The 27,255-nt window shown below is 35.5% G+C and overlaps 3 protein-coding genes across 3 annotated transcripts; all 3 read left to right on the forward strand.

Moving 5' to 3' along the window:
* Nucleotides 1-4,635: 4,635 nt before the first annotated feature.
* On the forward strand, nt 4,636-9,047 carry serpinh1a (serpin peptidase inhibitor, clade H (heat shock protein 47), member 1a). The gene is made up of 5 exons (XM_043229364.1): nt 4,636-4,790; nt 6,235-6,837; nt 6,921-7,019; nt 7,804-8,036; nt 8,126-9,047. Exons 2-5 carry the CDS (start codon nt 6,261-6,263, stop codon nt 8,426-8,428), a joined length of 1,212 nt encoding a protein of 403 aa, XP_043085299.1. The 5' UTR covers nt 4,636-4,790; nt 6,235-6,260; the 3' UTR covers nt 8,429-9,047.
* A 1,015-nt stretch (nt 9,048-10,062) lies between these two features.
* acer3 (alkaline ceramidase 3) lies at nt 10,063-17,405 on the forward strand. Its single transcript, XM_043229376.1, has 10 exons — nt 10,063-10,219; nt 12,447-12,557; nt 12,692-12,744; nt 12,903-12,955; nt 13,378-13,459; nt 13,857-13,892; nt 14,214-14,272; nt 14,958-15,057; nt 15,303-15,409; nt 15,500-17,405. The coding sequence occupies exons 1-10, from the start codon at nt 10,117-10,119 to the stop codon at nt 15,597-15,599; spliced, it is 804 nt and encodes a 267-aa protein (XP_043085311.1). The 5' UTR covers nt 10,063-10,116; the 3' UTR covers nt 15,600-17,405.
* A 1,898-nt stretch (nt 17,406-19,303) lies between these two features.
* Nucleotides 19,304-27,210, forward strand: LOC122331746 (matrix metalloproteinase-18). The gene is made up of 10 exons (XM_043229249.1): nt 19,304-20,535; nt 22,602-22,837; nt 22,914-23,062; nt 24,408-24,533; nt 24,740-24,901; nt 25,657-25,774; nt 25,843-25,976; nt 26,047-26,206; nt 26,300-26,403; nt 27,015-27,210. The coding sequence occupies exons 1-10, from the start codon at nt 20,425-20,427 to the stop codon at nt 27,131-27,133; spliced, it is 1,419 nt and encodes a 472-aa protein (XP_043085184.1). The 5' UTR covers nt 19,304-20,424; the 3' UTR covers nt 27,134-27,210.
* Nucleotides 27,211-27,255: the final 45 nt, after the last annotated feature.

Here is a 27,255-nt window from a genome sequence, read left to right on the forward strand (position 1 = left end):
ATGTTTTGGGTCCCCACTGACTTCCATAGTAGCCCATAAAGAGTCTATTTGTTTTCTATGAACAAAGAAATTCATACATTTTCAGTCAAATTAAGTTTTATAGTCTTAAAATTTTTGAGATTTATTTTGTGTATACATATATATTTTTACTTTATTTATTATGCATGCTCACATTGCCATTTTTGTGGTGAACAATCCATCCGTCAATCAACAAAAAAATAGTTCGCCTTCGTAATCTTTATTCCAAATCTGAAAATGCACCTCCCCTCCTTCTCTGATGACATCTGTTTGACGGTTTGGGCATGACATCCTCAACCACACACCTTCAACTGTCTCAATGAAACGCCTACTATCCTACGTCCAATCAATCCACAATAGAAAAAACAAGCCACGTCTCCATTTTCCTCATGTAATATAAAGCTTCTCTTGGAAGTACCTCGCAATAAATAAAATCGGTCACAAACTTCATATGCCTGTCAAACATATTATATTGGCACTTCATTTTCTGTATTGTTTGGTATGATAATAATTGGCCATTCAAACTTCTACAAAGTAGAAGTTCTACAAGTGTAGCAGTGTTTGGTGAGGCCACCTCTGTTAGGCGCAGCGGCTACTTATCCAGACCGCAGGCAGAGAGCCAGGGCAGAGCATCCACTGCTGCTATTCCAGGATGCCAGTGAGAGATTAACCTCTGTCCTGAGCCAAGCTTGCATCACATCCTAATCTTTAACAACCTACTGGTGAACTGAGGCTGTCCTTCAGCAAGCGTGACTTTGAGTTAGACACACTAGCTGGACACAGCTGGACGGGTTTTCTGATATGCTGGGATGTCAAGATGATTGTTCTGCTCACATCGGATTCAGTCTGCTGATATATGCAAATACACTTTAAAGGGCTTGAAAGGAAAAAATATATAAAAATATATATATATATATATACATTAAAAATATATATTAAAAATTTTAATTAATAATAAAATAAATATATGAATGTTAGATATGATCAAATATTTTATAAAATCATATATAGGTCTAATCATTTTACATGAAAAGCATTCTTTCATTTTCCCAGGGCTTACTCTATTAGGATATAGGAAAATATTTGGACAAAATCTGGAATACGAGAGTACAAAAACTGTAAATATTGAGAGAACTGCATTTAAATTTGTCCAAATGAAATTCTTAGTTGATATATATACTGTAGGAAATGTAATAAATATCTTCATGGAACATGATCTTAACTTAATGTCCTAATGATTTTTAACATAAAGGAAAAACCCACACAATATATAATTGGCTATTGCTACAAATATACCTGTGTGACTTATGACTTTTTATTATGACTATTTATGAGTTTGTTTGTTTTTTTTGGTCCACGGTCACAAATAGCAATAATAGCAAGGACATCATAGAATAGAATAGAATAAAATGTATCATAATCGTTTCATTTTGGAATGGAATAATTTTACATTTATTTATCTATCAAATAGAAACACTGACGTATTTATTTATTATTATTATTATTTTATTTTCATTGAGCACACCATGTTTGCTATTTACAGATTATTACAGAAATTAACAGGCCATATGTTTTATATATTATAAACTGTAATAATAAAACAGAACAGAATGAAATAAAATAGAATTCCAAATCTCCAGATTTTGAGGATGTTTAGACGTGTGAATCTAGCACCACCTAGTGGACTCATTTGTATTTGCAAGACTATGCAGTGAAACACACACACACACACACACACACACACACACACACACACACACACACACACACACACAGCTAAAAATCTGAACTGCCATTTTCATACTTGTCCACAAGAAGACGCCCTCATATATATACATAAATTTACACACACACACACACACACATATATATATATATATATATATATATATATATATATATATATATATATATATATATATATATATATATATATATATATATATATATATATATATATATATATATATATATATATATATATAAGGATATATATATATATATATATATATATATATATATATATATATATATATATATATACACACACATACATACATACACATACATACATATATTTGTATATATGTGCACATACATACATACATATATGATACTTTTACAACTACATTACTTTAACTGTCACATCAAATAATAAAAGACTGTGTTAAAAATATTTTAAAAGCATTTTTATGATTGGGCCTTTAAAACAGATTAATGAGATAGAGAAAAGGGTATTTTTGTTTTGTTTTTTTAGCTTAAGAAACTTATTTACTCTAAGATGATATAGTGTTTATCATGGTTCCAAAGAAGGGATTATTTTAACTGCTTACAATAATTCAAAAGAGCTGAAGTATACTGCTGTTAATAGTAGAAGAGTACAAGACACTGTTTTAGTTTACAGTTAAGACACACACCAGACACCACCACCACCACACAGCACAGTGATAATATCTGCTCTGACTCCAAAGCACAAAGAGCAGCCAACCATTAAAACACGTTCGGAGCTAAATTCCTTTGCTTTCTAAGTCACGGAAGAGTTAACAATAGCTGGGCAGGTTTCCACTGATCTTAACCTCTGATACATTAGCCCTAAAGAAGACTAGACTCAAGACTATTCATTCATAATGTGAAATATCCCACCCTACAGACATATTGAGTTACGACCAACAGAAACCCAACTACAATGTCAGATCAGATTCAAATGTAGTCAAAATAAAGGCTGGTTTTGATAAAAACGCGAAATATATAACTTTGGTAAGCCGGTCCCCTGGATATAGCTTAGATATTTGAATGTAAACAGGATGACAGGAAGAGCATCCTGTATTTTCCCCAGTGCTCATTGTGTACATACATATGAATTTTACATTATTGTTACTCAGATATACACAACCGTTGAAACATCTGAGCTGTTTCTTTTTTTTTTTTTTTTTTTTTACAGAATACTATATTATTATATTAATATTCAGCAAGGAACTGATAATTTGTTGTAAAACATTTAAAAATATTTTATAAATAATATTAAACAATATATTATAAATTATAGCTCATAAGTTCTTTTAAACTTTTTTTTAAACCAAAAAAAGACTGATATCTTAAGCAATTTTTCTTTCTAGGTGTAAAGAGAAGATAAGTAAAAAATGTGGTTTTTTTTCAGAATCTACATTAGTGAAATAACTCACGTTTTCCCTTTTGTTCCCGACAGTTAATCAGTGACTGTCAGTCCGGGTTAAACCTCAGACCCATGTGGATCTAACTACATGACAAAACACGTTAAGCAGCAAATCAGAAAAGAAACCCTGACAACTGAAGCGAGCAGCATTCTTTCAACATTCTGATGCCGGAGGAATGTCAGCGCCATCAGCAGCGTTTTCACTGATCTTTACAAACTGGCCTGGAGGCGTATACTTTGAAATCTGCTGTTAATGGTTTGTATCTTTGAAAAGAGTGTCAAGTTAAATGTTGATCAGGAACGGCCCTGTTCAGCCCACATACAGCTAATGAAACCCGTTTCATCACATCTTTATATCAGAAATGTGACGTTAAAAAATTGTAAAATACAATTAACATATCAAATTCTTTCAAACTAAATTACCTGAGATGTGCTGTTCACATTATAACTCTAACAAAATGTATTTTTTTTGTTTCACCTATAATATAAAAATATGTATATATTTCTATTCCTAGACTTGTAATTAGCTTAAGCAATGGTTTAAAATTAGAAACATCTTAAATATGGATTTCTCAAAGCACTAATTAATGGACTGGAGTCATTTAGATTATTGTGATGTTTTTATAATGTATGTAAAATATATAATTTGAACTCTCATTCTGGTGGCACCCATTCACTGCAGAGGATGCATTAGTGAACAAGTCATGTAATGCACGAAGACACGTTTTTTTGCAACACTGAGAGAAGGACACTTATATGAGTTATTACTGAGACCAAGTCATCTGAGCTTTAAGAGAGCAACATCTAAACAATAAAATGTTCCTCTGATATTCTTCATGCATTCCAGAGCTTCATGTGTGTACAACAGGATTCCTCAAGAAAAGGAAGAAACGGCATATTAGTGCATAAAGAATGTCCGAATAGTTTTTTATGAGGACGTATAGAAACCATAGCGCATGCTTCATTCCCAACTAGACAGATAAAACCTCTGTTTTGTCTGCTGTCTGCTTGCAGGCCAAGACACGACCCACTAAAACGTGGCACACAGAAGAGAGAGGGAGGAGAGATGGATAGGGTGGGGGTGGAAGTAGTACAATCTCTTAACTTCTTATTTTTACAGATACTTTTATAACATACTTTGCATTTTCCTGAACAAATTATGGGAAAAAAATGAAAATAATAAAATGCTATTTTAAATCAAGTATTAACACCAGGTTTTAAATTCATTTATTTCTTACTTGGATGTTTTTGAATTTGATTTGACGTAAATCAGTAAATCCAGTGTCCATATTTACATCCACTTTTTTCATACTGACCTTTTTCCCTGCATGAAAAGCGCTTTAGTTTAGCCATTGTGTGAGTGTTCAAACAAGACAGGGGTCTATACCAAATACCTTTAGGACCTTGAGGAGAGATTCCAGTTCCCACAGTAATTGGATCTGGGGGAGGTCTCAGAAAAACGGGAGCCATTATTATACTCCAGTCCTTTCCCAACTTCCAGAAGTTTCTTTTCCGGACTATAAAGTCTGCATTAAGCATTTGGAGTCAGGGGAAGCCGGTAGATCCGAGAGGCTGCAGAAGTTTTTGGGAGCTCTGAAAGGTGAGTAACGTATACCGTTACAGCTGTGAAAACAAACTTTGCATTTAGGCTTCATCAGAAGAATGAAGAATTCCAAAAATGTGTGGTATTCTATAGCATAATCCTTCATTTAAAATTAAAATTTAAAATAGATGCTTGTAAGAGACTTTGTAACTTTTTACGTTTTATTCAAAGGTGAAAAAATGCTTATATGGAGTTAAGTGCTTTGATTTACTGTGTTTGTGAGATGATTAAAAAAGGTTTTTGGCAGACACCACAGTTCCAAATGTTCTCCGTTGCTCCTTCAGGCTCTGGCATTTAGGCATAATAAAAGGTCATTCATTGAGAGGGTGCGGGGTATGGTGCTTTTTGCATGTCCGAAGGCAACATTTTGGGCCGTTCACTGGTAGATGGGTGTGGAAAAGCTGCCTGAAATCTGCTGTTCCCACACTAGTGTCAGAACTTCCTGCCATCCTGGCAATGCTGATTGGATAACGGTTTTCCAGCGTAAGATGACTCTGGGAGCCGTGAAATCTGTGTATGTGGCTGCACAGCTTTTTTCTGTGAGAAGTTATGTTAAAATATACTAGTAATATATAAATAATATATATATATATATATATATATATATATATATATATATATATATATATATATATATATATATACTGTTTAAAGGTTTTTGAAAGAAAATATATTTTAATTAAGCAAAGATTTATTAAATTGATCAAAAGTGACAGCAAAGACATTTATAAAATATTTCTATACCAAAAAAATGTTGTTCTATTCCACTTTATATTCAACAAATGCTGATAATAGGTTTCTCGAGTATCAAATCAGCATCTTAGAATGATTTCTGAAGGATCGTGGGATACTAAAGACTGGAGTAATGATGCTGAAAATTCAGCTTGGCCATTAGTTAATTAAAAATTTAGTTGTAATATTATTTCACAATATTACTGGTTTTACAGTATTTGTAATCAAATAAATGTAGCTTTGGTGAGCATAAGATACGTCTTTCAAAAACATTAACAAATCTAACTAAACCCAAACATTTGAATGGTAAACAGTTGAAACATATTTAAATATATATATATGTATATATATATATATATATATATATATATATATATATATATATATATATATATATATATATATATATATATATATAATTGCAACAATATATTTTTATGTTCAGCAAGGAATAAGGAAAAATAGCTTGATAAAGTTTAGAGAGGTTACAGCTGTGCACGTGGCAGTTATGTAACATTACTGCCTTAAATGTCTGTTGGATTTCTTTTAGCATAGCAGGCCTGTCATTAAAGGTCAAAAATTACAGCTCTAATATATCTTGGCACTACTCTTAGTTGTGTGGTCAGAAACTGAAACACAGCTCTACACATGAATAATACCATCTCATATTTATTTAAAAAAAACTGACTATGCTTTTCTACCTTTATAGGCTGTAAACCTACCACCTCTGAAATCATGTTGGTGTCAACCGTGGTTCTCCTGTCCTTACTGGCTACTGTGAGCGGGGAAAAGACCCTCAGCAGCCATGCCTCCATCCTGGCAGACAACAGCGCCAATTTGGCCTTCAACCTGTACCAAAACCTGGCAAAAGAGAAGAACATCGAGAACATCTTGATTTCCCCTGTGGTTGTGGCCTCTTCGTTGGGTTTGGTGGCTCTTGGAGGGAAATCCAACACTGCTTCTCAGGTCAAAACGGTCCTGAGCGCCACCACGGTGAAGGATGAGCAGCTGCACTCTGGGCTGTCGGAGCTTCTCACGGAGGTCAGTAACTCAACAGCACGTAACGTCACTTGGAAGATTAGCAACCGCCTGTATGGGCCCAGCTCTGTGAGCTTCGTCGATGACTTTCTGAAGAGAAGCAAGAAGCATTATAACTACGAGCACTCCAAAATAAACTTCCGTGACAAGCGCAGTGCGGTGAAGGCCATCAACGAATGGGCATCAAAGTCCACCGGAGGCAAGCTGCCTGAGGTGACCAAAGATGTGGAGAAGACAGATGGAGCCATGATCATCAATGCCATGTTTTATAAACGTAAGCCACTTTTGGACAGTTTTTGAAATAGCAAGCAGTTTTGTAGATTCTTTAACTAATGTGTGGCTCTGTTTTCTCTCCAGCACATTGGGATGAGCAGTTCCATCATAAGATGGTGGATAATCGTGGTTTCTTAGTGCATCGCTCCCACACTGTCTCTATACCCATGATGCATCGCACAGGTGAGGCTGTGGTTAAAGTAGATGTGATCCCTGAAACACAAAACAAGTGGTTCAATACCGAGGATTTTTGTTTGCTTGTTTTCATTAGAAATTAATAATTGGGACAGTAGTAGTGTTAATGTTTATAGATTTTTAGTGTATTCTTTAATGTTGTGTTCTTTACTTTTACTTCAGTTTTACTAGCATGCACTTTAGTCATTAAAAAGTACATTTTAATTCACAACAAATTACAAAATGAAACTAAATATTAAAGTAATTATTTTTAAATATCTCTTAAATTTAACCATTACTAAATATTGATAGATTTTAGTCTATTTATCTCAATGAAATGGCATGTCATTTTACACAACAAAAATAAAATAACAATTTAAATATTTATTTCATTCTAATTTCAGCAATATTTTATGCAGTTACAAAAATATATTAGTTTTTGTAATGACAAAATCCTATAAATTTAGTTGATATTTTGTCATCCTATATTCTTTCATTTTAAAGAATATATTTGTGTTTATATTAAAGGAACACTCCGCTATATTAAAAAAACCCTATAAACTCTGTAAAAAAAGAGTTTTACTCTAGGGGACTCTGGATATATAAAATATTTAGTTATATATTGTTTTTAAAAATATTTTTAATGTTACAAATTAATATGGAACGTACTTATGCTGGTAAGTCTATAAAATAATAATAATAAATTGTGTTCAAAACTGCTATTTGCCTTGGCAGGAAATGTTAGGCTTCCATCATTTGCCTTAACACATTTACATCATACGCTGTCTTTCAGGCATTTATGGCTTTTTTGACGACAAAACCAACAACCTCTTAGTTCTGGACATGGCACTGGCCCATAAGATGTCGTCTGTGGTGTTCATCATGCCATACCACGTAGAATCCCTGGAGAGAGTGGAGAAACTGTTGACACGTCAACAACTCGACACCTGGATCAGTAAAATGGAACAGAGTGCAGTTGCGGTGTCACTGCCTAAGGTCAGCCTGGAGGTCAGCCACAACCTGCAGGTACAGACCATCTGTCATTCCAGCGAGCTATTAAACTCTAAACTCACCTGGGAATTCGTAAACTAATGCAACGGCTTGCTTTCTTGCAGAAACATCTCGCCGAGCTGGGTCTGACCGAAGCTGTGGACAAGGCTAAAGCTGATCTGTCCAACATCTCAGGGAAGAAAGACCTCTATCTGTCCAACGTTTTCCATGCCTCCGCCATGGAGTGGGACACGGAGGGAAATCCACCCGATACTAGCATCTTCAGCAGCGACAAAATCAAGAACCCCAAACTCTTCTACGCTGACCATCCCTTCATCTTCCTGGTGAAGGACAAGAAAACAAACTCAATCCTTTTCATGGGCCGGCTGGTCCGACCGAAGGGTGATAAAATGAGGGATGAATTGTAATTCGGTAATTTAAATATGATTGTATTTGGTTAATGACTGTGTGTGTATGAAGATTTATGGATTTGTGTAAAAGGTACACCTGAGTTCGTTCAATTAGATCTGTGGACCACCATGTGCTATCCTTTACGTTTACTTTGAAAAGCGACATTTTTAGATGCCTCATGTTTTTTTGTTTTAAAAAATGCAAATGTACTTGACAAAGTATCGTAGATTTACACCTAAATCGGTTTCTGAGAAGCGCAGCATGCTTATATTAAGTATGATCTCCATGAAATTTTGCTATAAATCCACACGAACAGCATTTTTGCTCAGGGGTTTATCTTTTTCCTTTGCGTTTCGACTGCTGGAGCGCATAGCTCACTATGCTGAGTGTTTGATTTCTAAAAAGTCTGTGGATTTTGTTACACAAAGTGCCTGCGAGTTCACCACGCCATGCTGAAACATTCCTCTCAGAAGTGCACACTTGTGTCTGCACTGAATACTGTGTCTGCACTAGACAGCATGTGATATGAGCCCATGTCTGTACCATTTTAAAGCTTGTATTCACATTGTACCGAACACGGTTGCCTAAAAATGTTGGTTGTTCCTCGTTTTTTCAATAAAATCAGCATCACTGAGAGAGAACGTGTGTGGGTTTTTGTTTACGTTTGTACTTAGTCTTAGTCAGGTAAGACGCCATATTGAATGAATGTGGATGAAAACGAGGCTTTGAATGATAAACTAAACGTTTTTTTGTTTGTTTGGGATTTTTTTTTACAGTTCACCACCTTCAAACTGTTTAATCCACTGAACGTACTTAATTAAGTCTGTAACAGACTCGTTTTCATTTCTGACAAAACTTTCATTTGGCGGGACCCTTACTGGTGCATTCCAATTTTTCCACCCCAAGATTTTTTTATATGAATTATGCCACGCTGGCTTTGTTTGTGGCATATACAAAACTTGACACTTTCTGCACAAAGCTCTGGCGACCTCTAGCGTGATCCTCTGAAACGGATCAACATTTACCGATAAGAGAACGGAAAGCAACGATGATCTGGATTTAAATGCTTAGAAAAAAAAATCGGTTCCGCCGCACACAGAAAGTTACTTATCGTTCCTTTATCAAGTTTATGGCGAGCCTTTCTATTTAAAAAAAAAAACTGGTTTGTCTGTATTTTCAAACACATGAACTCTAGTTATCTGATTGTGTGCAACTCTACGCCCATGTTTTACTTTCAACCCACAAAAAACGACAGATGTCGAGATAAAACACGTGGCATAAAAGCTGAAAAAAATAGACATCGTAGTAATATTCAATAAAAACAGCTAAACAATAATATTACAATACGAACAAGGAAAACAATTATGTGGCATATTATTAAACTATTTGAATAATTTAATGCAAACTGTAATGCTAAACGTAATGGCCAATGTCTTTTCTCAGTTTACGTAAGGTAAAATGCTTTCGAACCATGTTTCATTATATGTATATGTTTGATGCATTTGTACAGCATTACGCAGCGCTTACAATGTGCTCCAAACTAGAGCAACGATAACTTCGTTATATTTAGTTACAGAAGGCTATTGTTTTGCAGCGCGACTGTTATCGCACGTACGCCCATTCAGATTGGATGGAGCTCTGAATCCGTTACCGTGCGGGCAACTCCTCCCTCCGCCTGTCAGACCTATCTGATCTCCCTCTCATCATGGCTCCGGCGGCGGACAGGCCGGGCTACTGGGGAACACCGACCTCAACTCTCGACTGGTGCGAGGAGAATTATGTGGTCTCGTATTACATCGCAGAATTTTGTAAGTACGTTTGAACGGCGGGCGTGCGTTCGGCACACGAGGTCCATTGTCGTGTAGAACGGTAAACACGGATGTTAAAAACGGGAGAGAGGAACGTTGTCGAACCCTGCCTACTATGAGAAGACGCGATACGGAATATTCATGAGGCGGTCGTTCGCTATTGGACGATTGCGAGGCATCGTCAGCACAGCGTCGTTATTATTCATAAGAAGGATTACTCCATTGGATGGGTTCGAAGCAGCGTCAAAGCGACGTAATTAATATTAAAAAGCCACGCCTTGTTCATAGCGAAGTTGCAAATCAACGTCAGCGTAACCTAATTTAAATTCATAAGCGTTAGCCATAGTAGGATTCGTAATTTGGCAGCAGAGGCCAGCGACCCTCTGTCCGCGTTGAACTCGTACCTTAAAGCTCAATAACAAATAAGGAATTCAAACAAATGACCGGAAGGAAAATGAATGAAATTGTGTGGGGCAATATTTAGGGAGGAGCTCGTGCCGCCGATACTGATTTTCAGCGAAACCATTCTTTATATCCCACCACATAGATGTTTTCTTTCGTTCTTTAATTTGCTTTAAGTGTAAACTGACTGTGAGTGCATGGTCTTAAAACGTGAGCGGTAACTCGAATCAGAGTTGCTAGAATGAAGCTAAGTCAATTTAACGTGGTTATGAAGAACTAATAGTGTAACCAGCAACACAACTTGTAACGCTAGTGTAAATATGCATGCCAGATTGATTGAAGCTGCATATTTGATAACTCTACTCATACTTACTATAACACTATTGTGTTCCAATAGCACACTTTCCGCTGACAAAAAAAACATGTTTTTAAAACCAGCTGAAGATGGTTTGCAGGTCTTGGCTGGCACAGTGGTCTGATCAACCGAAAAGTAGATGGTGAATAATACAAATGTAAAGCAACATTCTAAGTGAAAACGTAAAAATGCGACAACTGTCTAAAATTCATCTGAATAATTATATTACGGTCCTAATATTCAAGGAAAAACTGCAATATTCCCAAATATGGATTCAAATTGTGATGCGAACAATTAGATTTGTAACCAAAATGAAGAATACATAGGTTTGTTTTCATTTTCATTGTTGGTTTGCTTCTTTCAGGAATACTCATTAACTTAGCAACACTTAATATAATAGCAATCTGCATTACACTTAATGTAATCAGAATAAGAAATATGAGTGGAAACGTAATGAAGGAATGAAAAGAAAACAGCATTAAACACTAAGATGGTTTTCTGATCCAGTTGGTCCTCCAACGTGATCAGCCACACATTACCCAAAGCCACTGTATGTGTGGTACTATACACATTAAAAAAACCATCAGTATATTTTTGTTTTAGATATTTTTGATTACCATATTGGGAACTTTAGTTTGACTGCTGATTATATACCATGCATGACATATGGAAGGACACGGTGTACATAGCCATTACAACTCCATGTTGTTTGCTGAAGTAGATTTCAGATCTCTGATAAGTTGGTCAAAGGGCACAAAGCGATATTAGAGCTCGAATTCCTGCTGTAATAGAGTTTTAGGATAGCTGTGTGCGATATAAGAACCGAAGAGTCAGGTTATTTGAGCTTCATCTTAAAAACATAAATTACACACAGTCAAATTCAAACATAAGTTTAATCGCTGCTAGAATCAACGGGAATTTCATTGCCATTGAGATTAGAGGGGCCTTTGCTGTCCAGCGAGAACCTATTGCTTTGTGAAGGAATGTGCCATGTTCAGTATGACGAGCCGTATATCCAAACAGTGAAACAATAGGCCCGTACACACCGCGTTAGGGCTTTCTAGCATAAGTTTAGTTTTCTTGGACTCAGCAAAGAGGGACAATAGCGCTCTGACAGCTGGTGGTGGTGCTAAGAAGCCAGTTTATAGTTTGTTCATATTCATTCAAGCGGAAGCTCAGGGCAGTTTTTACTATTACCATTCATTATCATCCAATAACTTATAAATATGACTTATAAATTAATAGTATTCAGCTTCGGTAGAAACGTATCGAGCCTCAGGTTGTCCTGAGTTTTTTCATCAGGTTTGGAGGCATGTAGCATTACATGAATTGCTCACCAAAAGATCCTCTCCAGTGAATGGGTGCCGTCAGATGTGTGTGGAACTGGAGTGGTGTGGATTTTTTTTATCAGCTGTTTGGACTCAGAGTTCATTTTCATTAAATAAACCCATTGTTTTATGCTTTCTCTAGGGAATACCGTCAGTAACCTGATAATGATCCTACCTCCCATTTATGGAGCCATTCAGACATGCAAAGATGGTTTGGAAGTACGCTATGTGTGGTCCTTTTTAGGACTTGCTGGTAAAGTATCTTTCACATGACTTCAATGAACTCAAACCTCATTTCTTAGGAAGTGACCTTTCACCCAGTTATTCAAGACCATTCTCAGAAATAAAAATATACCGTTTTTTTTGTCGTCTCTCTTTTCTCAACAGCCGTAGGCATTGGCTCATGGAGCTTCCACATGACACTACAGTATGAAATGCAGGTGAGCTTGACTTTTCTTCAGCCTTTCAAATTGTGCATCTTGCTCCCAAGCACATTAAAAGCTTATTTTCACTTTCATTTTCATAGCCACAAAGCTGCTTTTCTAATGGTACATCCCTAAATTAGTTCACAAGCCTCTGGATTGTCTTTTGCTTTTAGTTACTGGATGAGCTGCCGATGATCTACAGCTGCTGCGTGTTTGTTTACTGTCTGTAAGTTAATTCTTACACGTCTGTCCGCCTTTACCTTTGACTCTGAACACTCATCATAAGCTTAATCAGGATCAGATTCTGTATGTACAGAAAATACATATATTTTTTTCAAAAGTTCGTGTTTGAAGTCTGTGCTCGCCAAGGCTGCATTAATTTGAATTAAATTTAAATACAGCAAATCAGTAACGTTTTGAATTATTTTTAGTTACAGTTATTAGTTTATTTAATAAATAGTTTTTTTGTTTGTAAATTAGAAATGTCTTTACTGTTTGATCAATTTAATGCATTCTTGTTAAATAAAATGTTAATTTCTGCCACAAAAAAAAGAATGTCCCCCAAATGTTTAAAAGGTAGCACATGATTGTGAATCATTTGCTCTGGATGTTTTTCCTCAATCTAAATGCATATCTGACATATTACAGATATGAGTGCTTCAAGCAAGAGCGTGCCGTTAACTATTTGTCAATTACACTTTTGCTGACCTTCAGTATTATTGTTAGTGTGGTAAGTTTTTTTTTCTTTACTGTAATTTTGTAAAAATGTTACTCTTTTTGAAATCATACGAATTTGAAATAAAACATTAATATTTCTTAACATGACATCTGTATTTTTTAGAACTGTTGAGGAATTTTTTTTTTCTTTATTTGCATTTGTATTAGCTTTTATAAAGCAGAAAGCTTCCATAAAGTGATTTTATTGCTTTACATAAAAATGCTCAAAGTAAAAATAAGAATGGGGGAAAAAAATGATTATTGATATACTGTCAAATAAATAAATATATAAAATAAATAAAATCCCATATTTTGAATGCAGGCCAAATCCCCACTCATTATGTGTAGTGTATATTATTGATATTTTCTTCCTCCATGCTCACGAAGTGCATTTTATTTATCTTTTTCAGATTTACCTAATATGGAAGGAGCCTGTTTTTCATCAGGTGAGGCCTAACTGATTTAATGCTGCATTACGAGCCTCGCTTTTTCGGTTTATCCTACATATCCTACATTTATCCCGTGTTGTGTCAAAACAGTTTCTGCAGACAGTATTTGTTGTCTGTTTCTGTTGTTGAAAAGCATGGCAGTAGGGTGTGACTCTGTTCATGCTCAGGGTATTGAATGTCTATAAACACAATGCTGTGATCTCTTCGTTCAATACGACCGGCACAACACTGTCATGTAAAGCGAAATTATATCGTATTGTTTATATAGCAGATGGTGCTAAATGCACAGGTTAACAATGATTTTATCATTTCCCCCAGGTCATGTATGCCGTACTAGTGGCTTTCCTGGTGATCCGCTCTGTTTTCATAGTCACCTGGTGAGTGAATTAATCTTTATATCTGTATTCACTGCACTTGAAGCTTGTTTTACTTTCTATGAAGTGACTGTTTAGCAAATAAAAAGGGTGTGACTTTATTTTATCCTTTGGGAACGGTAGCTTTGGTAGGCAAAAGTATTGTACCCATTAATTTTCCCATAGTAATTCAGAAAAAGTCTTTGTTAAATTGTTATAAATAAACCAAACCAACCAGCTATGAGGTAGATCATAAACATTGTGTTGGCGGAGACTTGTTTGCAGAATGATGTGTTAGGTAGTTTTTAAGCACGATTATTTAAAAAATGTTTTTTGATGTAGCATGTTTTGACAGCTTTAAGTAAAGCGAATATCGTTGGTTAAAGTGATACTCCACCTCAAAATGAATTTAGTCGGACCTCAATTTAAGATACATTTTGAAATTTGATGAAAACTGGGAGGCTTGGGACTGTCCCATCGACTTTCAAGAATTAGAAAAGTGCCAGCAGAGGGTAGAATCTGTATTTTATTGAGTGATGAAAGCACTTTGTACGCAAAGAAAATAAAACAAATTGTGTTCCGTACCAGAATGTTGCCAGATCTGAATGTGAGTTTGCTAAAACAATGCCTATATTAATGTGTATCATGATTAATGCATTATCTGTACGAAAGTAAATAAGTGTGTTAACATCTTGTCTGTGCTTTTCAGGGTGTACCCATGGCTCAGAGCCCTCGGCTTTACATCGTTAAGCGTCTTCCTGTTGGGATTTGTATTATGGAACATCGATAATATTTTCTGTGACTCTCTAGGTAGATCTACATTTACATTACATTGCGTTTTTGCATTTAGCGTCATTTAAATGTTAGTCGGCCAAGGTAACATTTAAGTGATAAATGAAAAAAATATTTTATCTGTTAATTTTCAAAATCAACTTGTAATGTGGTTAAACGTTTTAAATAACTGAAATATGCATGAATAATACACACGCATATATTCCCAAATATTAGAATACTTTGCAGATTTGTATAAGCTAAATCACTGTGGTTTTGGTTTAGAGCCACACGGCAGCGGCTGCCCCCTGTGGTCGGAGCGGTTACGCAGCTTCATGCCTGGTGGCACATCCTAACAGGCCTGGGGTCATATTTACACATACTCCTCAGGTACATAATTATGAAACAGGAAGTCGCTTAAATGCATGATGCATGATGCATGTTGCATAAGCTTACAATTTTTTCTTTTTTGTGCCACAGCCTTCAGATTCGCTCGACCTACCTCAAGCACAGACCAAAAGTGAAGTTTTTATGTGGCGTTTGGCCGATGCTGCACATCGAATCTCAGAAGACGAGTTGAAAGGGACCCGAGAAGAGGAAGATGGACCAATCACAGACCTCAGACAGACAGAGGTCCAGCCAATGAGCTTCAACGGCAGCAGGAAGTGACCAGCGGCTGTCGGTTTGGTTCCCCCGGTTCCCTCGTTCTCCTTCTCGCTCCGTTTGCCAAGTGCATTACTGAGAAAGCTGCCAGACGAAGGAAAGCTTTTGTCTTCATTATAGGTTAGACGCGAGGTTTGTGGTTTTGTGATTTTGCACACCTTAATATGTATAAAAATTGTATAAATCAGAGGGTCTAATTAGCGAGAAAGAAGCGGCCAAAACTAGGATTAGGTTCCAGCTGGTATTTCTTTGTTGCCTTCATGAGGGAAACTAATATAGCTCTGAGGATCATATCTAGTCAGTTCTGCATCTCATATATTTTACTTGAACTTAATGTAGATTATGCAAAATTTTACTTATCTCTACATTTTTTGAGATTATGAAGGTCAAATTAAGCAGATCAGAAAAATGAATGAGTGTTAATAAATTGGGAGTAAAGTATCTTTTTCCAGAAGATAGGGATGGGATATTACTGCTAGACATTTTACTGTAATAATGGTCATTGTGTTCATTGTGTTTCAGAGATACAGTAGCATGTTACATAATCGTTTCCATGTTACACATATAGCATTATTAATTACAGTAGAGCAGATTAACAAAAGTCACGAATTGCTCTGCAAAGTGACTCGCCCAGAAAGCCACACGAATCAGCGTTTTTTTTAACAAATTGTTCATTTAACGACTCTTAAAGATTGTCAAGATTCCTGTGTTTTAAACAAATCAGTTAAATGAGTGACTCAAGCCCAAACTGATTTAAGGACAAACCAGAAATTATAGCTGTAAAAAAAAAGAACTAGTTAAGTGTGATTGTGCCCTTCAAACATTTCAAGCCCCTCGTGTCACCAATATGTAACTGAATTAAATTGAATTTAATCTCATTTTAGGTAAACTAATTACGAATATAGTGTTTAATACGAGCATTTTATGAAGGAATTATTATGAGTGCTAATTTACATTGAGCTAAGATACTCAAATACTGTTACTCAGTTAAGAGTAAATGCATTAAAAACATTATTATTATTTGTAAATTAATGTTTCATAAGCTAGATAGGCATATCCATTATATTCTCCTCTCTAATATTGACTACTTGAACTGCCACTGGCTGCGCTTGCGGTCAAAAAAACGACACTGAACTGTGGTTACGTATGAAGACATGTAGGCTATTAATATTGATTAGTCATTTGTTTTTTGTATTGTGCCAAGTTAATGGTTCAACGAGAACACAATCATCTCTATGCGAAGCACAGTGGATCAAAATAAAATCGTACATTTTCCGGTGAGATGTGAGGCACAATGTTTAAACGATAAACCGATAAAGCTTCGGTTGGAGTTGGGTATGTACCACTGAGGGTGCCTTACATTAAACTGTAGTTTATTCCTTGTTGCCTTGATGTCAATTATATTAAATAACTACGATTGACCAATTCTATCACATATCTACTGATTCAAATAAAAGCAAGAGGTCAAGCTACAGCGAAATTACTGCCACTATCACAGCAGTTTAGTGCCTAAATCCACTGACTCAGTTGTGTAGATAACAGGCAATACATTTTTGGACCTCTAAACCTGACTGCTTATGACTGCAATGGTGAGTTATAATAATGGAATATTGTGGCTAACCTTCCCAGCATTGTCCTGTAAAGGCTGTGTAACGATTTATGTATGTTTTGTGTGTTTTGTGGTTTCTTTTTTTGGCTCATTAAAATCTATGTTGCCAAAACATCAAACCTGGTTTTAATTTAACTCGTTTGTCTGTGAGCAAAACATTTCATATTCATACGCAACGTTCCTATTTTTGAACGATTGTGCTGGAAGGTTGACAGCTTTAAAAAATGGTTTAAAAATAATTTTTAACACTGTCCTATCATCTAAAACCCAACTTAACCTAATCTTAAGCATGTTTCAATAATATACAGTGACATTAGTTTTAATTATAGGCTATAGACATAGCTTTAGCAATTCAACAAACTAATGTACCGTATTAAATACAATAAAAACATCTGTTTTAATTCCACAAATTCTTCATTTGTAAAGTTGTTCATTCACGAAAGCTGTCACATTAGTGATATTCGTTCAGTGTTTATGCAAAAATGTGAAAACGCATGTGTGCTAGAACTACATTAACGATTAATGGGTTAAGCTTGGAATTGGTAAAACACATGTAGCCACCGTGAAAACAATGGCGGTATCGGTGTTGTAACAGTAGAGGGAGACTGAACTCCATCCCGCGCAGCTGTCACTGAGTCATTCAGTGAGTCATTTCCCGCCTCGGACGCTCAGGTAAGCCTGGGAATTCTTCACAACGTCAGAGGTTTCAGGTGAACACTCGTTTTCAGCTGCTTCTGACTGCACAAAAATGGGAAACCCCCTTGCCATCATCAGGATGCACCTAAACCTGACACGAGACAGCTGTGTGTTCACATCTAGTTAGAATAACATTTAAATCACAGTTCGTACGTTACATTTAGTTTTTTGTCACACCGACTATTTAAGTGACCCGCAAAAACGCTATTAAAAGTATAGTGAAAACTGAATAAAAAGTTAAAGCGCACATTTTCCACTCAGTATATTCACATTGCGTTGTTTGTCGTGTTATTTGACAATTAAACTGGGTAAATATGTGTTTAATTTAGGCCACTTTTAATAAAGACTGGTCATAACCTAACATAGTCTTAAAGCTGAGTAAATATAATTTAAATGACATAAACTATTAAATACAATGAACTATTGTCTCAGTCGAATATTACAAATGTGGTGAAGGGTGAATATTTAATTTAAATAATATAGGAAGTTTTTAAACAACTGCGAACACCTTAACAGCCATCATAGCAATGCTTAAAATGTAACAAAATAATAATAAAAAAAGAACAATTTCCCAGTCACCTCTATGGCAAAAAGTGCTACAACCCCTAAATAAGGAGGAGGCATAATGAGAATAGTAATGCACACACTTTATATGCCTGAAATATTTGAGCATATCAAAATCTAGACTATGCCTATATTGTGAAATGTAATAAATCAGAACCAAAAACCAGAATCAAAGCCAGCCAGTTGAGATGGAAGCATTTAATTTTAACAAGAGGGATCCCTATTGGGAATAGCCATGTTGTAAATACAAAAATTCCCTGACTACATCCTGAACCGGCAGCATTATGTGTTTGTAACACTATTGATAGTAGAACAGCAGATAAGTGCTGCCAGATTCTGTGGGCAAAGGAAGTGGTGACAGCCTCATTTAGATGAGCTGTATATTTTCCCTGAGATTAGACAATCAGTGACGGCTGAGAGCATCGGTGTTTGATTTATTCTTTAGAGTCCCTGAGTCATCTGACATACGTCTAATAAACAGCCGTGACTCTCAGCTCACCATGAGGTTTGGGGAGAAAACTGCACAACACGTTATGGTGAAATGTCTTACTTGCAGCATGCAGTGGTGACATCCAGTTCTTTGTGGCTTACAGGAGTTCTGCAGCTGTAGATGCCATGCGGGCTTGCCTATATCACTCCATCTACATCATTAGGTATTTATATGGTTAACTAAATTTGTAGAGACATGATGTCATCAGAATGATTAATTTTCTATTCCCAAATCAGATTTACAGGCCAAAGTCAACAGTATCAAGTGTCGTCTTTACACTGCAAAAGCAACATGTATCCACAGATCCACTGGCATTGAGACAAATGTAAAAGTGTTAAACATATAAACATTTTATTTCTGTTTTAACAAAATACATCTTTCATTATAAACCAAAACATGCACAGAGGTGGCATTTTTATATTTAAATTATATTTAGATTTATTTAAAGAGAAAAGCATATTGAGTGTTTAAGAGTCTGAGACAGAAGCAGATGTGGACCGAATTAAAACACAATATATTAAGGTGTTGGGTTTTCAAAGTCTTTCATCTGACAGGTGTTTCCAAAAAAAACAAAAGTTATATGGTTTAATGGATGTTTTTGTCCTTTTTGCTTAAAAGTACAATTTTACTACAATGTTTTGGTCCCTTAAGGTGAAAGAAGAAATATTCTTGATCTTCTAAAATACATATGTATGGTACTATGGACCGCTTTAATGGCTAAAATATTTCTAAATTGAATTGCATGCATTTGATTTGAACAAGTAACTTATTTTCTCGATGTCTTAACATTTTAAACAATCAACATGACCAGGAGTAACAGTATGATTTTTTTTACCCTGAATTATGTAAAAAAAGCATACAATTTTCCAAAATAATTCGGTATAGTAAGGAAATGCAACTTGTCACGAATCTTACACCCCTGCCCTATTTACAGACGTAATATCTACTTTTATAGCACTGATTTATGATATTATAAACTTTAATGCTTTCATATTTCATTTTGATAGTGTGTTTAATAAATAGTTGTAGACTGACTATAGTGAAAATGCCAAAACTTTTTTACAAAGAGAAACAGACATGTTCCTGCACATTGAGAGATTTTTCACTGTGCGCTTTCAGCTATCTTAAAGAATAAAAAGAAGAAAATAAAAAAACGAGAGCTCCTCCTGCACCCCAAAACACCACAGGGCTGAATCTTTACATGCATGTTTTGGTTTAAACTTTTGGATAGTTTACGTACCGTAACATGTAATCAATGCTAAAATACCTGTGTGCTGCTTGTTTTGACTTGAGTGTGCATTTAAATCAGGCGGTCTGTTTCACGTCTGGATGTGAGGAGAGTTATACCCGTACATAAACCCCTTGGTTGAGTTCACGGCGGACATGGGGAACCTCTGGCTGGGCCTGTTCACGCTGCTGCAGCCTGCTGTTCTGTGCGGCTCCCCGCTGCCGTCTCCAGGACTGTCCGATCGAGGTGACCTGGAGTTTGCAGAGGTAATTAAAGATCCTCAAGATAATCAAATATAGCTGTAAAATACAAAACATCTGAATAGCGCTTGCCTGTGCAAAACTCCACCACAGTGCTAGGGTCTTATGAACATTTGCCAGCATTGATATCCAGATGTTTTTGGGTGTTTGCATGTCACTCCTTCGAGTTAAAATGATTGTTTTCTTATTTTTGCATGAAGTAACAAATTACACATGTTAATAAGTTCTGAAAACTTAATATTTCAGTTTTGAGAGTCCCCGACAACAGATCATGAAACATTGTCATTTTCTTATAATGTGCATTTATTTTTACCTTGTTTGTTGAACGACTTCCAAACGATTCGTTCAACGATTCTTTTTTTCCGAACCGGTGACTGGTCGATTTGACGTCTAAATGAGGATTCAGATACTCTTCGGGACACAACAACTTTATACACAGAGCGCTTTCAGTTTTTAAACTTTGCCGGATGCTTTCATTCGCTTCCAGCTGTTCTCTTCCAGCTGTAGAAAAAAAACGCGTGCGCTGTATATGCAAGAAGCTGTATATGATGTCGCACGACGTTTCAAAACATGTTACATTGTTTGCGACTTCTTCACGCTTCACCACAGCATCCTTACACACTTAGGGAAGTCGCTAGTCTCTGGGAACTTCCCCTTATTCAAGTCTACGTGAACAGCTACAACATCTGTTTCACTGTGTGTGAAAATTCTGAAGCGGTGGTTTTGCGTAAACTCATTGAGTTTGTGATAATGGCGACTTTTTATGGGTGTGTACAATTGCACAAAGAGCATGATTCAAAATGCACTGATGAAGTAATACAGCGCACGCGTTAGCATGGGCAGACTACCAAAGTTTTAAAATTGTTTTTAAGTCTATACATTCAGTTTGGCTGAAGGATACGTTTTCTCAGTATAAAGTAAAAGTGGTGGCTGTGTGTGTGTGTGTGTGTGTGTGTGTGTGTTTTTCCCTTCCTGCGGTGGAATTCTTTAAACAATTATAGTAAACATCCCTCTGGGCAATTGATTTGCAATAGTGAGATTACGTCACTTTAACTTCGGGAATCCACAAAAGCCAAATGTACCTCAGCCAAACCATAAAAATCATAACCAGACTTGTCCGTAGCAATTTTTTTATATAGTAAATTTACCATTACCAAGTCAGACGAAATATGTTGGGAAAAAAAAAACTATAGTATTTTATATTAAATAAACTATAGAAAATTGTGTAAAACTATTACTGTACTACTGTACAATCTATTACAATTTAGCAATTCATTATTCATATTTAAAGCAATCGTTCACGCGAATCATTAATTAAATTTGCTGAAAATGTACTCGCCGTTATAAGTACCAAGATGCAGATAAGTTTGTTTCTTCATCCAAACAGATTGGGAGAAATTTTGCATTATAACATACAAGCTTATCAATATAAAAGCATCCATTGATGTCTTGTGAAGTGAAAAACTGTGTTTGTAAGACACAAATCCATCAAGGGGTTTTAACTTTAAATTGAAGGTTCGAACCAAAATAAACCAGTATTAAAAAGTATTTTACAGTATGCTTTAGAGTACATTGACAAAGTTCATTAAAAAAATTATATACTGAAGGAAAATTTACTATAGTGTGCTAAGCGTACTTCAGCTTTGTGGGACACCCTATTTTACACAACAATAGAAATACTTCATAGTAGCTTATGGATTCGAATCAGTGAAATTTCCTAATTGGTTTAAAATGAAACAATTAATTCGAAGTTCGTTCAGGTTTTTTTCCTTCAGTTCTTCATGCATATTACAGCATTATGCCAATAGGTGGCAACTCATATAGTTACACAAACACATAAACATAGGGCCATCATATCACAAACAATTCTTTAAAAAAACACTGAATTCCCGTTTATATTGCCTTTAATTAAAATATGCATCATACGCAAGTCAAATCTACAATTTTGTGATATGTTGTTAAATGATTTATTTACTTTAAAAGATTGATTTGCTCACTTCGGTTTTATTGGATTTTATGCAGTGACCGCAGTGTTCTGTGTCTGTTTACTGAAATCGGTTCGGATGAAACAGGTTTACCTGGAAAAATTCTACAACTATAAGCCTGTAACTGGCCGACGGGAGCGTGCGGCAGAGCCTGACTCATTCAGGGTCAAACTGAGGCAGATGCAGCACTTCTTTGGCTTGGAAGAGAGCGGAGATGTGGATCCGCAGACCGTAGCGGCTATGAGAAGAGCTCGCTGTGGTCTCTCTGACGTAGAGCCGTTCAGAAAGACGATGAGATGGACAAACAGAACTCTGACATACAGGTGAGGTTCACGCAGATTGCTCTCGAGAGCAAGAGACACGGAGTTACGGCTCACATTCTCACGTCTCTGTGCTCAGAATCTCCAGACTCAGCTCAAAGTTGACCGCTGCACAGGTCAGGACAGCCTTCAGACAGGCATGGAAACTCTGGGCTCAAGCGGTGCCTTTGAAATTCCGCAGACAGAGAAGGTGTGACGCAGACATCGTCATTTCCTTCAATAACAAAGGTGTGGGAAGAAAAGCTGACCTTTGAAATGATAGAACTGAGTAATAGTCATACTCTATTGTGTGTGTGTGTGTGTGTGTGTGTGTGTGTGTGTTTCAGGGAGTGAACCATAATTTATGAGTGATCATCACAGTTAATAGTACTACTGTAAAATAATAAATCATTAATGTGCAATTGCCTTCAAAACATTAAAGCTTTCAGAATATTTTTGTCATTTAGTCACAATGGTGATAATAATTCATAATAAAACATTATACTATATATACATACACACACACACAACAAATATAAATATAAACATTTAAATCTTTTCAAAATATATACAGAATGTGTGTATTTAGGGATAAATATACAGCACACACACATTTCAATCGTTTGACAGCACTATTATATATATATATATATATATATATATATATATATATATATATATATATATATGTGTGTATGTGTGTGTGTGTGTGTGTGAGTTTGTGTGTGTCTGTGCATATTTAATTTTTAATTATAATGCATAAATACTGCAAAAAACTTTATAGAAAAGTAGCTGAAACTCTTTATAAGCAAAACAATAATAAATTCCTTCTTTATCATTTTAAACAATCACATATAATTATTTCATTATGACTAGAAGTAAAAGTATGATTTTCTTCCAGAATTATGTAAAAAAAAATAAAATCCAAAATAATTCGGTATAGTAAGGAAATGCAATTTATCACGAACATAATATCTACTTTTATAGCACTGATTTATGGTATTGTAAACTTTAATGCTGTCATATTTTATTTCGAAGTTTGATGAAATAGCTAGACTAATTATAGTGAAAAGACAAACACTTTTCAAATGCCAAAACTTTTTTACAAAGAGAAACAGACATGTTTCTGCACATTGTGTGTTGAGAGATTTGTCACTGTGTTTTTAGGTGATAAATATACAGTACACGCACACATAATATATAAACTAAAACATTTTTTATGTGATTAATCATTTGACAGCACTATATGTATTACAGTACTACTATGTGTGTGTGTGTATGTGTGTACATGTGCATATTTAATTTGTAATACTGCAAAAAACCTTAAAGAAAAGTAAATGAAACTCTTTATAAGTAAAACAATAGTAAATTCCTTTATATATATATATATATATATATATATATATATATATATATATATATATATATATATATATATATATATACTGTATATTTATATGAGACTTTTTATTTTTATTTATACTATATAATATTGAGTGATTATTATAAATGTTTTTCTTGAAAAAATGCAATTCATTGTGTGTTTGTATATGTATTTATAATTTTTTATCACTAATGTGTGGCGCTTATGTAGATCATGAAGATGGGTCACCGTTCGATGGTGAGGGAGGTATCCTGGCGCATGCTTTCTTCCCCGGACCAGGCATTGGTGGAGATGTGCACTTCGATGATGAGGAGGCCTGGACAACAGATAGCAAGGGTAAAAAAGAAGAAGACAGTCGCAACAGTTTTTGTTCACTAATGGCTGTAAAGGTATAATGCTTATTCATACTTACATTACAGGAGAGCTATACCTTAAAAACCCCGAATGAAGGGTTTCTGCTCCATGAATACATACTTAAAATGTTTTCTGTGCTGAAGTGACATAACACATGATAGATGATGATACCTATGCACCTCTTGAAGGCTGTAACCTCCTTGCTGTGGCGGTGCATGAGTTCGGACACGCTCTCGGCCTTCAACATTCATCAGATCCTGGAGCCATCATGTTCCCAGCCTATAATTTTGGCTTGCACACTGTTTTGCAACTGTCTTTCCAGGACGTCAAAGATATACAGGAAATTTATGGTATGGTATGTCCATGAATATTCTAACTAATCATCTCTAGTTTCTCTAGCTTCAGTGGGTAAACTTTTATTTTTAGCTATGTAGGTGCAAGTTTGATTGTACATAGGTAACTAGAATTAAATAAAATGCATAATTATTCAATGACAGGACTTAATAATGTAATATTTTTTCTTGCACAAAACTGTTTTGATTGAATAAAAATTAATGTATACTAATTATAAAAAATGAGTTGAATGGAATTAAATTGACATGAAACTGAATTGATTCTCTAGAATGAATCAGACTTAGCAATGTTTTTTAATTAATTCAAAGGATTCGTTTACCCAGTGTTATGAATGAGTCATTGAATCACTCAACCGATTCTATTAGTCAAAAAGACCTCACGCTTCTTCTTCTTATTATTACGTTTAACTTATATAAAAGCTATATAAAAATAGAATAAATAAATATAACATCATGTGTACTTTGCACTAACTAGATTAAGTTAACAAAGATGAATCAGTGCATGCATGGAAGTGAACCAGAGCGATTCATCCATTAAAAGATTCATTCAAAAAATGAACAAACACCGGTGTACAGGAGAGAGCGTGTGTTATTCTCTCATATGTTAAATAAAGCGATAACATTTTGTTTTTACATCTCTAGCTCCTTGATAAGAATAGCTACACAGAAAACGATGAAAAAGTAGCGCAGTGGAATGGAAAAACTCATTCTTTGGGAACCAACACTGCCTACCCTGTGTTTTTCTGTTAAAGGTAAAAGGAAAATCAGTCTGGACAGACTACCTCCGAAAACACCGGATAAATGTGATCCGAGGCTCTCATTCGACGCCGTCACTGGCATGCAACAGGAGCTGGTTTTCTTTAGAGACAGGTAGTCTGGAGCCGTGCGTACACTGAGTCATAGCTGCACTGCAGTATCTGACCATACTCCTGTTACAGGTTTATGTGGCGGGTACATCCCAGCTTTGAGCAAATAGGAATCACACTAATAACCAGTTTGTGGCCTGACCTCCCAGCTCACATAGATGCTGCCTACGAGAACGCAAACAGAAACAGCATGCTAGTTTTCAAAGGTGAGGCTTTCTCGACCCCACGGCATCATAAAAATAACGTAATAGTTTCAGTGTCGTATATCTCGCTCAGGCTCTCAGTACTGGGAGGTGAGCTCTCTCCAGGTAAAGCGTGGCTATCCGAGGAACATCTCGGAATTTGGATTCCCGTCCACTGTTAAGAGCATCGACGCAGCTTTGTATTTCCGGGAAACACATCTCACAGATTTCTTCACTGGTGGAGAATGCTGGAGGCACGAATAACTTAATAAAATCTCGCTCGCAGTTATTTAGCCAAGTTTGCATTTTTCTCTGAAGGAAGTGCTTTTGTTTTCTGCCGTGTGAAGGTTTGATGAAGATGCAGGGAGGATAGTGGAAGGTTTTCCCAAACCTATCGCACACGAATGGCCAGGAGTTGAGTCTCCCGTGGATGCTGCCGTAGCTCATGATGGTCGGTATCACCTGTGAAAAATAATCCTACACAAGTTCACTTTTAATATTGATATATGTTTCATATACAGATGTAATTAGCAGTTTTAAGTGTACTGCCCAATGAGGTTTTTTTAATTTATAGAGTAGATACAATTTTTAGAACGATTTTTGTGTATACTTTTGTTACTAAAACATAAAAATAAGAAAATGTGATATTGAAAAGAATTATATATCATTATTATCATTAGTATTTTTCATAATACAACATAGTAAAACCTTCTGTAATCTTGATTATAATAAATAATAAACATAATAAATATTATTTGCAGTAGAGCACGATAGCAAAACATTATACATTAATTTATTACTATTTTTAACATTGTCTTTTCCACCAGCACTTTTCTATTACTACTCTATCCCTTCATGTCTTAATATCAATAAATTGATTTTGTTTTGTTTAACTGGAAAATTAAATAAAATGCTTGTTTAAATAAACATGGGTTTATTTTTCATATCATTCCGTTAATTTAATATAGAATTTAAATGTAACCAAACATTGCACAATTAAATCAAATGAAAGCTATAGTTTTTATGCTTTGGACTAAAATAATTTTCTTTATCACTGTCTAGGAAATATTTACTTCTTCGTGGGACCTCAGCAGCTGGAATTCAACCCTAAAATTAGACAAGTAACGAAGACAGCGGCTGCAAACACGTGGCTTCAGTGCCGAGAAATTAAAAGCAGTTGATCAGTAACACACCATTTATGGTGATGGGAACCAAATTGCGAATTATTTTGTTGCTTCCACCTTGTCTGGCTCGATGGTTTCCGGTTGCATGATTTCATTCAAGTTCTCATTAAATGGTTTTG

This window comes from Puntigrus tetrazona, unplaced genomic scaffold (genome assembly GCF_018831695.1).
Source record: "Puntigrus tetrazona isolate hp1 unplaced genomic scaffold, ASM1883169v1 S000000002, whole genome shotgun sequence".
Lineage (NCBI taxonomy): Eukaryota > Metazoa > Chordata > Actinopteri > Cypriniformes > Cyprinidae > Puntigrus > Puntigrus tetrazona.

What these genes read in the sequence shown, in the direction of transcription:
- serpinh1a (XM_043229364.1), top strand. Translation starts at nt 6,261, where the DNA reads ATGTTGGTGTCAACCGTGGTTCTCCTGTCCTTACTGGCTACTGTGAGC. An exon ending in CAATGCCATGTTTTATAAAC is followed by an intron (nt 6,838 to 6,920) that starts GTAAGCCACTTT and finishes TTTTCTCTCCAG; the next exon opens with CACATTGGGATGAGCAGTTC. An exon ending in ACCCATGATGCATCGCACAG is followed by an intron (nt 7,020 to 7,803) that starts GTGAGGCTGTGG and finishes GCTGTCTTTCAG; the next exon opens with GCATTTATGGCTTTTTTGAC.
- acer3 (XM_043229376.1), top strand. Translation starts at nt 10,117, where the DNA reads ATGGCTCCGGCGGCGGACAGGCCGGGCTACTGGGGAACACCGACCTCA. An exon ending in GTATTACATCGCAGAATTTT is followed by an intron (nt 10,220 to 12,446) that starts GTAAGTACGTTT and finishes TGCTTTCTCTAG; the next exon opens with GGAATACCGTCAGTAACCTG. An exon ending in AGGAGCCTGTTTTTCATCAG is followed by an intron (nt 13,893 to 14,213) that starts GTGAGGCCTAAC and finishes CATTTCCCCCAG; the next exon opens with GTCATGTATGCCGTACTAGT.
- LOC122331746 (XM_043229249.1), top strand. Translation starts at nt 20,425, where the DNA reads ATGGGGAACCTCTGGCTGGGCCTGTTCACGCTGCTGCAGCCTGCTGTT. An exon ending in AACAGAACTCTGACATACAG is followed by an intron (nt 22,838 to 22,913) that starts GTGAGGTTCACG and finishes CTCTGTGCTCAG; the next exon opens with AATCTCCAGACTCAGCTCAA. An exon ending in CAGCATGCTAGTTTTCAAAG is followed by an intron (nt 25,977 to 26,046) that starts GTGAGGCTTTCT and finishes TATCTCGCTCAG; the next exon opens with GCTCTCAGTACTGGGAGGTG.